We start from the raw sequence: 14,523 nt of genomic DNA, 5'->3' as shown, positions 1-14,523 counted from the left end.
AAAACATAAGGGAGTTACATATAAAGGGGAGGAAATTATGAAGGGAATGAAGTCCAGGAGAAGAAGTCAGTAACATTTTATAAAAAGTATAGTATTTCATAATGTAGCACTGATTGTTAAATATTTTTTTAAACTATGCAAGTCAGTAAAAACACATTCTTATTTACAATGATGGTCTAGGAACAATGGGTTAACTGCCTTGTTCAGAGGCAGAACGACACATTTTTACCTTGTCAGCTGGGGGATTTCATCTAGCAAAACTCTTGGTTACTGGCCCAAGGCGCTAACCACGAGTCTACCTGCCGCCTCAAGATGACTTGATAACCTGGTGTACACTGTCAAGTGCTGAAAGTTCAATCACCTGTTATCTCCTGTGAGAAACCCCCTGGATTCCCAAACAGGTATGCCGGATTTGCAATCAGAAGTATGCGACTGCGTAGGCAGGACCCAAGGTGCCAATATCCCTGCTTCAGATTCAGGCTTGAAGAGGTCATTTCAAGCATGAGACATGTCTAGGATTGCAAAGGGAGGGTATATTACTGGTAACTTCCGAAGCTACCGGTAAATTACCAGAACTTGGTAACTTTCAAGTTTTCTAAAATTCGATCACATGAAATCTAGTGGCCTTATTGGGTACATCAGATTATCACAGGTGTCTGTAATTATCTCTGGCCCTCCATGTGGTCATATAAAATGACACAATAAGATGATTTTAAAATAAACAATATAATGACAAAGCTAAAATCTTTATCTGAAGTCAGGTCTATGACATGAATTGCTTTACTCCCATAAAATTATCACAGGCTTTGAGTTTGAATGGAACACATTGACTAGACTCAGATATCCCTGTTCCAGAGAGGGGCCCCACGGCAAGATGCTTATGTGAAACCATCTGACTCCAGCATGGTATCATACACTAGACGTAACATAGTAAATGAAAATACAGGACACTGAAATTAGTATATCGTGTTCACGCTACAGGTTCCCCAAGGGGAACCACACCCCACCGCTCATCTCAAACCGTGGCGCACAGAATGCAAAAATATTCTTAGAAATATTTAACCTCCACACATTAATAACAAGTCCAATAGCTCAAATGAAAGATAAACACCTTGTTCATCTACCCAGCGAGTCAGATTTCTAAAATGTTTTACGGCGAAAACATAGCACATATGTATATCAAACCACCACAAAGACACAGACGATATGTAGCCATTTTGTCAAACAAAAGATGCAATCACAAACGCAGTATTAAAAGAAAAATAATTCACTAACCTTTTGAAAATCTTCATCAGATGACAGTAATAGGACATGTTACACAGTACATTTGTTTTTTTTCAATAATATGCAATTTATATCCATAAATCTCCGTTTACATTGACGCCATGTTCAGAAAATGCTACAAAATGTCCGGAGAAATTATAGATAACTCCGCCAGATAACAGCAATACACATCATAATCTTTGACTGAATATACATGTTCTACATATAGTTAGAAAGATACACTGCTTCTTAATGCAATCGCTTTGTCACATTTCTTTTTCAAGTTACAGAAATCGCTCACTATTCAATCATCTGAGACGGCGCTCAGACGTCAGCAATATTTCTCCGCTATGTTGGAGTCAACAGAAACACAAAATTACAGCATAAATATTCCCTTACCTTTGATGGTCTTCGATCAGAATGTAGTGGAGTCATACTTACCCAAAACAGTGTTTGGTTTCAAGTCGTGTGTCTTTCTGTTAGCAAACGTGACAAATTCCAGATGAAATGCATCCAAAATTACTTCTGGGCTCGAGGGGTTGCGCATCAAAACTTCAAAATTACATATTATATGTCGACTAAACTGGTCAAACTAAGTGCAGAATCAAGCTTTAGGATGTTATTAACGTACAAAACAATTCTCAAATCGAACAGACAAACTGACTTCTTCTCGTGCTCCATGGAACAAAGGGCACTCTGAGCGCAACGCGCGCCTGAAAGTGCATGTATTTCCTCGCGACACTCAGTATTTAGCCTGCCAAAGGGTCAAAGCTCGCGGGATTTGCACAATGAAACGCTCTATTGGTAGAAGACATCTTGCAGAAGACATAGAAACTGATCCCAGATCCATAGCTGGTTGGGAAGGGTGGGGGCGATGATGTCAAAGTTGGCCCAACTTTCCTGATGAGAAAAATAGTTTGGGAGATTGGCTGCCCTGTGAGTTCTGCTATACATACAGACATAATTCAAACGGTTTTAGAAGCTTTAGAGTGTTTTCTATTCAATAATAATTATTATATGCATATATTAGCAATTTTGGACAGATTTTTTTTCAGTTTACTATGGGCACGCAATTCATCCAAAAGGGGCAGTATTGTCCCGAGCCTTAACAGGAAATATGCTAGGTTTGGTATGGTTACATAAGACAGAAGGTTACTTAATAAGGCAAAACCTAAAGGAGGGTAGTTGGTCAGGGTGGATGAGTGGGCGTGTAACCTGAACGTCTAGTAAACCAACAGTTGCATGTTTGAATCTCATCACGGACCACATTAGCATTTTTATTAATTAGCAATGACTTACTACCGTTTAGCTACTTTGCAACTACTTAGCATGTTAGCCAACCTTAACCCCTAGCCTAGCTAATGTTAGCCACCTAGCTAACGTTAGCCATAAAAAATGGAATTCGTAACATATCACACTAAATGGAGGGAGGTAGATTTACTATGTTACCTACCACTAACTATCATACAAAATGGATGATGGAGATCCACAAATTAATGCATGCCATATGAAATGTAACATACTGTATCATACTAAATGGAGGGGGACAGATTTACATTTACTATGTTACCTATAGTCTATGAGACCAGGCTGTGCTGTTGACTTGTATAAATTGGAATGTGATTTTTTTTAAACATTTACTGCTTCTGTGGCTCTATTACCCTCCCACCAAACGACTGCCAATCGTGTTCTGTCAACCATTGTGGAAGAGAAAATAAGTATTTAATTAGGCACTCGAGCATAAACTAAATGCGTACCGTCAGCTGGAGAGAGTGAATTGAAGAAACTACATCATGGACTACGTTATTACAAAGTAGTAGCCAACACACTTGGATAAATGCGGAGAACACTTCATGGTGGTCATTTTTTGTTTGATTAAAAAATAACCCTTCGTATGCTGGTATTATGAATATTAGTATTTTTCTAAAACATGGGAACCCAGATGGAATGCTGCTCCAGCCGCTGTGGGATGATCTGCGAGCACAACGGGAGTTCCTCACGTCACCTTTCCTGCCCGCATGCTTCGCTTTCCTCATCCACCTTCTCCTCTGCGCACCTTTTCTAGCCTTTGAAGCGCTGGGATGTTTCTGGCCACGGATAAATCTCTACAGGATCTCGAGGACCGCTGAACCGTTGCTGTTGTGTTTGCAGCGATGGGTTGGCTGCTGTTGGAGGATTTTTCTGAAATACCTGACAACTGTTCTCCCAGCCACCGCGCTTTATCAAAGAGTTAGGATTCCAAGATTTCCCGAACTCGCGCCATCATGCAGCCTGCTCATTGGGGAGGTTATCGCGTGCCTACTTTTATTTGATGCGCTGTTCTTTATATGGCATTATTCCATGCATCGGTAAGCTTGAACCATGATCTGGGTTTACAGCACAGGAGGTTGGTGGCACATTAATTTGGGAGGACTGGCTCGTGGTAATGACTCGAGTGGAATAACTGGAATGTTATCAAACACATGGTTTCCATGTGTTTGATGTTTCCATGTGTTTGATGCCATTCCATTTACTCAGTTCCAGCCATTAGTATTAGCCGTTCTCCCCTCAGCAGCCTCCACTGGACTCAGGAGACATTGAATGTGAAGATTCACCAGCTTTTCAAGCTGAATACTGTCATACATTCGGTAATTAGAAAAGGATGTCGTTTCGCTGAACAACTATCGTCATTACTGCCGTTACAGCCAGTAGGCCTATGTACTTCCTAAAAAATGCTATATATATTGTTATTTAAGTGCTTTTTCTCTCATGGCTAACTACCAGTAAGTTTGAAAAGACAGGCTGAGTGGGCGGGGAGCTTATACTCATGGCTTCGCCTTGACTGACAGCTTTTTGAAATGTTTATGTCAAGTAACTTGGATGTGGTGTTGCATTAAAATCATCTCAAGCAAATTTGGTAATACTCAAACCAAGTCAAACAACATTAAAATAGCATTAATAACCACGTTTCCATCAACAGTTTTTATGCAAATAAAGTCATACCGTTAAAAAAATATATAAAAAATCACGACAGCTGTGATAGAAACGGGTAGTTTCAGTACAATTTTGTAAATGCCGACAGATCATTTGTTCGTTCGACATGGTGGGATCTTTTTGTGGCTGTAAAATTAATAATGCGAGAAATGGTGGTGGCAACACCTTTACGTACAAATATTGATATAATAACCATCATATCGAAGTAAACTTGGAGTCACATGATGATATAATGTGTGGTCCTCCCACTATGATTTGGGATACCATGCAGTTTATTAGGCTACAGATGAAAAATGTTATGATGAACTTCACATGTCCCGAATACAACAGGTGTAGTAGTGAAACAGTGAAAAGCTTACTTATGAGCCCCTAACCAACAGTGCAGTTTAAAAAAAATATGGATAAGAATAAGAGATAAAAGTAACAAGTAATTAAAGAGCAGCAGCGAAAAATAACAATATATACAGGGGGGCACCAGTTAGTTGAGGTATTATGTACAGTTGAAGTCAGAAGTTTACATACACCTTAGCCAAATATATTTAAACTCACTTTTTCACAATTCCTGACATTTAATCCTAGTAAAAAGCCCCTGTTTTAGGTAAGTTAGGTTCACCACTTTACTTTAAGAATGTGAAATGTCAGAATAATAGTTGAGAGAATGATTCATTTCAGCTTTTATTTCATTCGTCACATTCCCAGTGGGTCAGAACTTTACATACACTCAATTAGTATTTGGTAGCATTGCCTTGAAATTGTTTAACTTGGGTCAAATGTTTCAGGTAGCCTTCTGCAAGCTTCCCACAATAAGTTGGGTGGATTTTGGCCCATTCCTCCTGACAGAGCTGGTGTGACGGAGTCAGGTTTGTAGGCCTCCTTGCTCGCACACGCTTTTTCAGTTCTGCCCATAATTTTCCTATAGGATTGAGGTCAGGGCTTTCTAATGGCCACTCCAATACCTTGACTTTGTTGTCCTTAAGCCATTTTGCCACAACTTTGGAAGTATGCTTGGGGTCATTATCCATTTGGAAGACCCATTTGCGACCAAGCTTTAACTTCCTGACTGATGTCTTGAGATGTTGCTTCAATATATAAACATAATTTTCTTTAGTCGTGATGCCGTCTATTTTGTGAAGTGCACCAGTCCCTCCTGTAGCAAAGCACCCTCACAACATAATGCTGCCACCCCCGTGCTTCACAGTTTGGATGGTGTCTTCGGCTTCCAAGCCTCCCCTTTTCCTCCAAACATAACGATGGTCATTATGGCCAAACAGTTCTATTTTTGTTTCATCAGACCAGAGGACATTCCTCCAAAAAGTATGATCTTTGTCCCCAGTTGCAAACCGTAGTCTGGCTTTTTTATGGCAGTTTTGGAGCAGTGGCTTCTTCCTTGCTGAGCGGCCTTTCAGGTTATGTCGATATATAGGACTCGTTTCACTGTGGATATAAAAACTTTTGTACCTGTTTCCTCCAGCATTGATTGCACTTTTCGCACCAAAGTACGTACATCTCTAGGAGACAGAACGCGTATCCTTCCTGAGCGGTATGACGGCTGCGTGGACCCATGGTCTTTATACTTGTGTACTATTGTTTGTACAGATGAACGTGGTACCTTCAGGCGTTTGGAAATGTCTCCCAAGGATGAACCAGACTTGCGGAAGTCTAGAATTATTTTCTGATGTCTTGGCTGATTTCTTTTGATTTTCCCATGATGTCAAGCAAAGAGGCACTGAGTTTGAAGGTAGGCCTTGAAATACATCCACAGGTACACCTCCAATTGACTCAAATGATGCCAATTAGCCTATCAGAAGCTTCAGAATTTTCCAAGCTGTTTAAAGGTACAGTCAACTTAGTGTAAACTTATGTAAACTTCTGACCCACTGGAATTGTGATACAGTGAATAAATTCTGAAATAATCTGTCTGTAAACAATTGTTGGAAAAATGACTTGTGTCATGCACAAAGTAGATGTCCTAACCGACTTGCCAAAACTATAGTTTGTTAACATACATTTTTGGAGTGGTTGAAAAACTAGTTTTAATGACTCCAACCTAAGTGTATGTAAACCGACTTCAACTGTACATGTAGGTAGAGTTATTGAAATGACTATGCATAGATGACAACAGAGAGTGGCAGTGGTGTGGAGAGGGGAGGGGGCAAATACAAATAGTCTGGGTAGCCATTTGACTAGATGTTCAGGAGTCTTATAGCTTTGGGGTAGAAGCTGTTAGAAGCCTCTTGGACCTAGACTTGGCGCTCCGGTAACGCTTGCCGTGCGGTAGCAGAGGGAACAGTCTATGACTAGGGTGGCTGGGGTCTTTGACAAATATTAGGGCCTTCCTCTGACACTGCCTGTTATCGAGGGTCCTTTTCTGGTGACATCATGATCGATGCTTGACTGCAGTTTGACAAATAAAAATATTCTCTTATCTATAATAATCTCATCATGTAGACTAGTCTACCAGCATAGCGTACCTTCACTGTATTGGTGAGCTCTTGTCTAGTGCACACGTGCCAAGACCAGAATAGGCAAATTTGCTATTCAACGAAACAGTTTTTGCGATACAACTATCGTTGGAGTTGAAAATGCAATGGAAACACTGAACTTTTAGATTTTTATTAAGTACAATGAAAACTTAAGTGAAAATAAAATGTTGTGTGCACTACATCATCACGCACTGATTTCTATCTGCTGTCAGTTGGTTGGAAACACACCAAGTTTCTCAAAAACAAATTAAATCGGACCGTTCTATAACATGCTATTTACATGGAAAATAGAGATTATATTGTAAAAAAAGCCAAATTCTCCTTTACCTCGGACGACCCTCATGTAGAGAGTCTAGAAGGAGCACTTAAGGTTTGTCCCTGACTGCCTACCAAACACACAAGTTCTGTCTGTATGGTCCCCAGGGTTCCCTGGCTGTATCGGAGGGTCCACCAGACTCATCACCAGAACCGGATCACCTTCGCCCTGACTGCCCAGGACGCCAGCCCGGCTGAGCTACTCTCCCTGCAGATGCTGGCCCTGAGCAGTGCCTGGGTGGTGGGCTGCCACCCTCTGAGTGAGGCCCTGTTCCACCTGCTCAACACCTGGCTGGCCATAGAGGACCACTGTGGCTACGACCTGCCCTGGGCTATCCATAGACTACTGCCCTGCTTCGGAGGGGCCCCCTTCCACCAGGCACACCACCACATCTACAGGGGGAACTATGCCCCCTACTTCAGGCACTGGGACTGGCTCTGTGGGACCTACCTGGTGGTAAGGGGGGAGGCTGGGAGTAAACATGGAGGGAGGACAATGAGGAGAAGGAGAAGAAAGAAGAGCCTTGGATCTGACTGTGTGTGCGCACAAGCTTGCATGTGTTAAAATGAATGTAATCTATGAAGCAAACAAAGAACTGACATGTTAGGTAGCATCATTAGTACAGTGAGTACAGGCTAACACATGGGTTATGTGTACTTGTGTTTGTAAATTACAGGTGGTTATATGTTGACTCAAATGGAATATTTTACAAGCATTAGATATAAAGAGACAATGCTGGTCATTTGGCTAAATGTGAAAATAAAGGACAGCCGCACACTCCAGGAGCTCAGTTGCAAAAATGTAATGTCCAACGTTTTGACAGACAAGCTGTCTTCATCAGGGTTATAATGACAAGCACTGCAGGGTGACTCGTTTATATAGTGTCAAAAGACACATGCAGGTGTCTGTAATCGTGGCTTGGTGTGGCCTGACATCATTGGTTAATTCTCATATATTAAAATAGCATACAAAAATCATAAATGGATAGCGTATTATCATAGATACAATTTGGCTACATAAGCCTACAAACATTTACAGTAGCAAAATCACAATAATCACAAGAATGGCTTCAGATCAAAGTCTACGTTGAGACCAAAGGGAGCAAGGGTCTTTATATTAAAGATCCAGGCAGCCTCTCGTTTTAACAATAAATTATCGAGGTCACCCCCTCTCCTGGGGAGAGTGACATGTGCGATGCCAGTATAACGTAGAGACCCCAAAAATATTTTACCTTTATTTAACTAGGCAAGTCAGTTAAGAACAAATTCTTATTTTCAATGATGGCCAACAAACAGTGTGTTAACTGCCTTGTTCAGGGGCAGAACAACAGATTTGTACCTTGTCGGCTCAGCGAGTCGAACTTGCAACCTTTCGGTTACTAGTCTAACGCTCTAACCACTAGGCTACGCTGCTGCCCCAAGATCAAGTGGTTTGCTTCCAAAAAGTGGGTCACAACTGGGTCAGTCAAGTTTTTGCATCGACTTACCCAGTTGCAGCCCACTTTTTGAAAGCAAACCACTCGATTTTGTCTAATTGAGTGTATGTAAACTTCTGACCCACTGGGAATGTGATGAAAGAAATAAAAGATGAAATAAATCATTCTCTCTACTATTATTGTGACATGTCACATTCTTAAAATGAAGTGGTGATCCTAACTGACCTAAAACAGGGAATTTTTACTAGGATTAAATGTCAGAAATTGTGAAAAACTGAGTTTAAATGTATTTGGCTAAGGTGTATGTAAACTTCAGACTTCAACTCTAGGTTAAGTAATCAGTAGTAATTTGTGAGGATCGACGCTGGTATAGACAAGAAGCAGGTACATGGAGTGAACATTTAATGGCGACGGACGTGGAACAGGACAGCGTCTGGACATAAACACATAACGCCATTAATGCAGACCCGGAACAAACGGGGGAGCAGACCGTTATAGACGGGACAATAAACGAAGAGGTCGTAAATTCCCGGAAGGGACCCTCTCCCCTTTTGGACATGCAGTATTGATGGAGAGAGAATGTTCAACTCCTAAACCCCAAAATTGGAGGATTAAACAATATTTCAATTTTTGAGAATGTGGGAATGGACCGTGGGTATTTAAAGAACAATCCTGTCGAAGTTGTTTCATTTTGTGACATCAGGATGGCCAGGAAACACACATAACTGTATCTCTTAAAAGTGTACATTTTCCAGCTGCTGTTCCAGCAGGTTTACATATAAGTATTGTGAAATGTATGTGATTAAACATGAAACTTTTTGTGAAAAGATGTAATGTGATGTTAAATTTCTAAACGAGAAAATACGGGTTTTCATGTAAAGTTAACAAAATCATTGGTCACGCCCACGTGAGCATAGACATTCATTCGGCGTCATGGAACCGCCCGTTCTTCCACAGAGTATAAACCCACTTCCTACAAAATCTATATTAAGACAGAGAACGCCGGGACAGAGTCCCCACGTTGGAATGGCTACAATTCTATAGATCATTAGACCATACAGCTGTAGTTTATGGCTACACGATTGGAAATGGTTAAACTCTGAGACTATCAATCACTACAGAATAAGAGCAAATCTTAGACATATAATTACTAGTCAGCAGCTAGAAATTCCATAAATTTAGAATGAGAATACCGACAACCGCCGAAGCATCTATTCTATGAGAAAATTTCCGAATAGTACTCTGAAGTAGCCATTCTAACCACCTACAACCACGAAGAGACTCTCTAATGATTGACTCTCCAGCAGACGGACTGGATTCCAACAGAGAAGACAACAAGGACGTACGGGCGTAAATATATACAGTACATTGCAATTATTCTCGAATGAGCGGCCGTTCATGTGCAAAGGTTTATAATTTCAATGATTATAATTATCCACTGTGTGTAGTGAATCCATTTTGTCTTTCCTGCTTTTTCTCAGTCCCCACCCCTTTCCTTTGTCGTTTAGCCCACTAGGGACTTTTCTATCATTGTTAGTAACCAATATCTATTGTTTGTTTGTTATGTATTTCTGTGACTATTTAGTTAGTTAGTAATTAAATAATTAAGCAAATTTGTATATTGCTGATTCATTATGGAAACTAGGGTTCGTGCAGATATCCAAGGGTTTGCGACGTTCAGTAATGAGAACTGATGAGGTAGTAATAATAATAGATTAATGAGAATGACTGTAATTGATCAGATATTAAAATATCTGAAGAGTTATATTCGGAAAATTATACGTCTAAATCGCAACATTTTCCGCTGTGCCCCGACTTCTTAGTAAATTAATGTTTAAATGATTAGTTCAAATCACGTAATAAGGAAACCTAGAGAACTGATTTGATATAAATAAAAGTCTTCACATTTAATGGGTGGCAGGGTAGCCTAGTGGTTAGAGCATTGGACTAGTAACTGAAAGGTTGCAAGTTCAATTCCCTGAGCTGACAAGGTACAAAATATGTTTTTCAGAACGACAGATTTTGTACTGTTCCTAGGCCGTCATTGAAAATAAGTTCTTAACTGACTTGCCTCGTAAAATAAAGTCCAGACACGACACAGGTGTGCGCAATGAAGGGCACCCTGGCTCCCTTCAGCGGGAGCAGGCGTGACAGTAGTCTACAATTATATAAACTATATTGGGGAACTAATATCAGCCTGCTCATGAGGACTTCTCATTCAGTATTTTGCCAGCTTGAATTCACAGTCATCAAACTTGAATTCTCAAGTCATCATATTTGATGACTTGAGACTCAACTTGATTGAAAATAAAATAACTTGAGACTTGACTTGGAGCCTCAAGACTCGGAACGCGACTTTGACTTTTAGAAATGTTTTGTCATTTGTGTCTCTGTGGATTACTCTCCACACAGCCAGAGAGAGTATTGCACTTGCAAAAAAACGAATTGTCTCGTAAAAAGCCCATTCAGCACTCTGATTAGACCAGCAAACTGTCAATCAACACAGGTCAGTCAGCTGGAGCTGGGGTTGACAGTAGGCCTATGTTATTTTCATACATATTTTTCTAGACTACACACACCTGTACGCTAGCCGAACATTTGTATTTTACATTTATACCTTTGCTTATTTTTTAAATATTTTTTTTGCAACTCCAGTACGGACTCCGAAACACAACCAAACCAAGCTGCACTGCTTCTTGACACAATGCCCACTTAACCCAGAAGCCAGCCGTACCAATGTGTCGGAAGAAACACCTGGCAACCTTTTCAGTGTGCACTGCACCCAGCCCGCAATAGGAGTTGCGTGATGGGACAAGGACATCCCTACCGGCAAAAACCTCCCCAAACCTGGACGACGCTTGGCCGATTGTGCACCAGCCCATGGGTCTCACGGTCGCGGCCAGCTGCGACAGAGCCTGGACTTGAACCCAGAATCTCTAGTGGCACAGCTAGCACTGCGATGCAGTGCCTTAGACCACTGTGCCACTCGGGAGGCCATACCTTTCCTTATTCAATCTGGTTACCATAGGCCTACGGGATTACAAAACCTTTTTTGCCAGAAACATCTAATCTGTGCTTCAGAAACAAAAAGTTGTGCATCTTGACTGTCGACCAATGACCAGTCATCAGCATTGCAAAGGCGGACGCACATATTCAGATTATTGACCAGAAAGCACCTAGCAGAAACAGAGTAACCTACCTACCAGTGGCGGTCGGTGCCATTTTTTTTTTTTAATGAGCATGGCCTTATTTCTATTCAGTGGCGTGTAATTCCATGGTTGCAAATATTTAAAAAACAAAAAAATTAAAATGTATAAAATAATTTATATTCTGTCTCTCTGTGTTTCCATACTTTTCCGTCAATTCAGAAGTGGCTGAATCTCAACAGAGAAATCAACCGAGCGAAGGAAACAGAACCCCACTGTCTCAGTATGTGTAGCCCATGTATCTGACGCTGTCTGGACCAAAAGAGTATAACATGTTGCCGCCATAGCATTTGTTGAATGATGCCAGAAAGATTTTGCCCTCCCTTCTTAAATAAAATATACAGGAATTAGCCATTCAGCATTGAGGTGTAATGTTTAAGTTTAAATGGTGCTGAAATAGCGGAGGCAGTACTCCTGTTGTTGTTGTGCTGACTTAAAACATATCGAAGCATTAACTTGCTTGACCATGCTGCAGGAGATATTTGCTTTGTGGACTTCACCGGACAGATGTTGCTCTCTGATTTTGTGATGAAACAAACGTATGTGTAGTGTAATTTATTCCACTTGATACTGACACCTATACCTGGGGCGGCAGGGTAGCCTAGTGGAGCGTTGGACTAGTAACCGGAAGGTTGCAAGTTCAAACCCCCCAGCTGACAAGGTACAAATCTGTCGTTCTGCCCCTGAACAAGGCAGTTAACCCACAGTTCCTAGGCCGTCATTGAAAATAAGAATTTGTTCTTAACTGACTTGCCTAGTTAAATAAAGGTAAAATTAGAATAAAAAAAATAAAAGGTTGCTACAACCTAGCCTATCAATGAAGAATTTTGTCTGTTCACCAAAAACATTCACAAACTTTTACAGATGCACAATCGAGAGCATCCTGTCAGGTTGTATCACCGCCTGGTACGGCAACTGCTCCGCCCACAACCGTAAGGCTCTCCAGAGGGTAGTGAGGTCTGCACAACACATTACTGGGGGCAAACTACCTGCCCTCCAGGACACCTACACCACCCGATTTCACAGGAATGCCAAAAAGATCATCAAGGACAACAACCACCCGAGCCAACTGCCTGTTCACCCCGCTATCATCCAAAACGCGAGGTCAGTATAGGTGCATCAATGCTGGGACCGAGAAACTGAAAAACAGCTTCTATCAAGGCCATCAGACTGTTAAACAGCCATCACTAACATTGAGTGGCTGCTGCCAACAAACTGACTCAAATCTCTAGCCACATTAATAATTAAACATTGGATGTAATAAATGTATCACTAGTCACTTTAAACAATGCCACTTTATATAATGTTTACATACTCTACACAACTCATCTCATATGCATTGACTGTACTCTATACCATCTACTGCATCTTGCCTATGCCGTTCGGCCATCGCTCATCCATATATTTATATGTACATATTCTTATTCATTCATTTACACTTGTCTGTATAAGGTAGTTGTGAAATTGTTAGATTGCTTGTTAGATATTACTGCATGGTCGGAACTAGAAGTACAAGCATTTCGCTACACTCGCATTAACATCTGCTAACCATCTGTATGTGACCAATAAAATTTGATTTGGATTTGATTTGAATTGAATTCAAGTTTACAATGTAGGTTTTATTTTTATTTAACCCTTATTTTACCAGGTAAGTTGACTGAGAACACATTCTCATTCACAGCAACGACCTGGGGTGCAAAAGTCAAGAGAAAATTTGAGTAAACAAGGTGACAGACAGTGACACATTCAATGTCGCCTTGCACTCTGCCTGCATCTAGCTGATCTCGTAAGTAATCATTAGTCCAACAAACAAGAGTTGTAAACGGTTTTTGTTACGTTTGCTTCTGTTCAAGAAACATTTTTTAACAGAATCGGCAGAATGAATACACCCCTGATCACATACAAACACAGTTTACTTTTATAGCAGCATGATCACTTTGCTCGTTAATTCCTTCTCGCATCTACGCACTCTCCTCCTCTCATCTTTTCACTTCGCTTGTGGACTTCAGTGCATAACACATCAGCTGTCTGTGACCAGGCAAAAAAAACATTCCAAGCCAAAACTTCATGTCATAACTACACACAGCCAACATAAACTCAGCATAAAAAGAAACGTACTGTCACTGTCAACTGCGTTTATTTTCAGCAAACATAACATGTGTAAATATTTGTATGAACATAACAAGATTCAACAACTGAGACATAAACTGAACAAGTTCCACAGACATGTGACTAACAGAAATGGAATAATGTGTCCCTGAACAAAGGGGGGTCAAAATCAAAAGTAACAGTCAGTATCTGGTGTGGCCACCAGCTGCATTAAGTACTGCAGTGCATCTCCTGCTCATGGACTGCACCAGATTTGCCAGTTCTTGCTGTGAGATGTTACCCCACTCTTCCACCAAGGCACCTGCAAGTTCCCGGACATTTCTGGGGGGAATGGCCCTAGCCCTCACCCTCCGATCCAACAGGTCCCAGACGTACTCAATTGGATTGAGATCCGGGCTCTTCACTGGCCATGGCAGAACATTGACATTCCTGTCTTGCAGGAAATCAGGCACAGACCGAGCAGTATGGCTGGTGGCATTATCATGCTGGAGGGTCATGTCAGGATGAGCCTGCAGAAAGGGTGCCACATGGTAGAGGAGGATGTCTTCCCTGTAACGCACAACGTTGAGATTGCCTGCAATGACAACAAGCTCAGTCCGATGATGCTGTGACACACCGCCCCAGACCATGACGGACCCTCCACCTCCAAATCGATCCCGCTCGAGTACAGGCCTCGGTGTAACGCTCATTCCTTCGGCAATAAATGCAAATCCGACCATCACCCCTGGTGAGACAAAA

At 41.2% G+C, this 14,523-nt stretch overlaps 1 protein-coding gene across 1 annotated transcript; it reads left to right on the top strand.

The window, feature by feature from the left end:
- The first annotated feature begins 2,923 nt into the window (after positions 1-2,923).
- Positions 2,924-9,055, top strand: LOC135543608 (cholesterol 25-hydroxylase-like protein). The gene is made up of 2 exons (XM_064971013.1): positions 2,924-3,611; positions 7,143-9,055. The coding sequence occupies exons 1-2, from the start codon at positions 3,169-3,171 to the stop codon at positions 7,597-7,599; spliced, it is 900 nt and encodes a 299-aa protein (XP_064827085.1). The 5' UTR covers positions 2,924-3,168; the 3' UTR covers positions 7,600-9,055.
- Positions 9,056-14,523: the final 5,468 nt, after the last annotated feature.

Source organism: Oncorhynchus masou, chromosome 1 (assembly GCF_036934945.1).
Source record: "Oncorhynchus masou masou isolate Uvic2021 chromosome 1, UVic_Omas_1.1, whole genome shotgun sequence".
NCBI lineage: Eukaryota > Metazoa > Chordata > Actinopteri > Salmoniformes > Salmonidae > Oncorhynchus > Oncorhynchus masou.
This window is presented reverse-complemented; position numbering and strand designations above follow the sequence as displayed.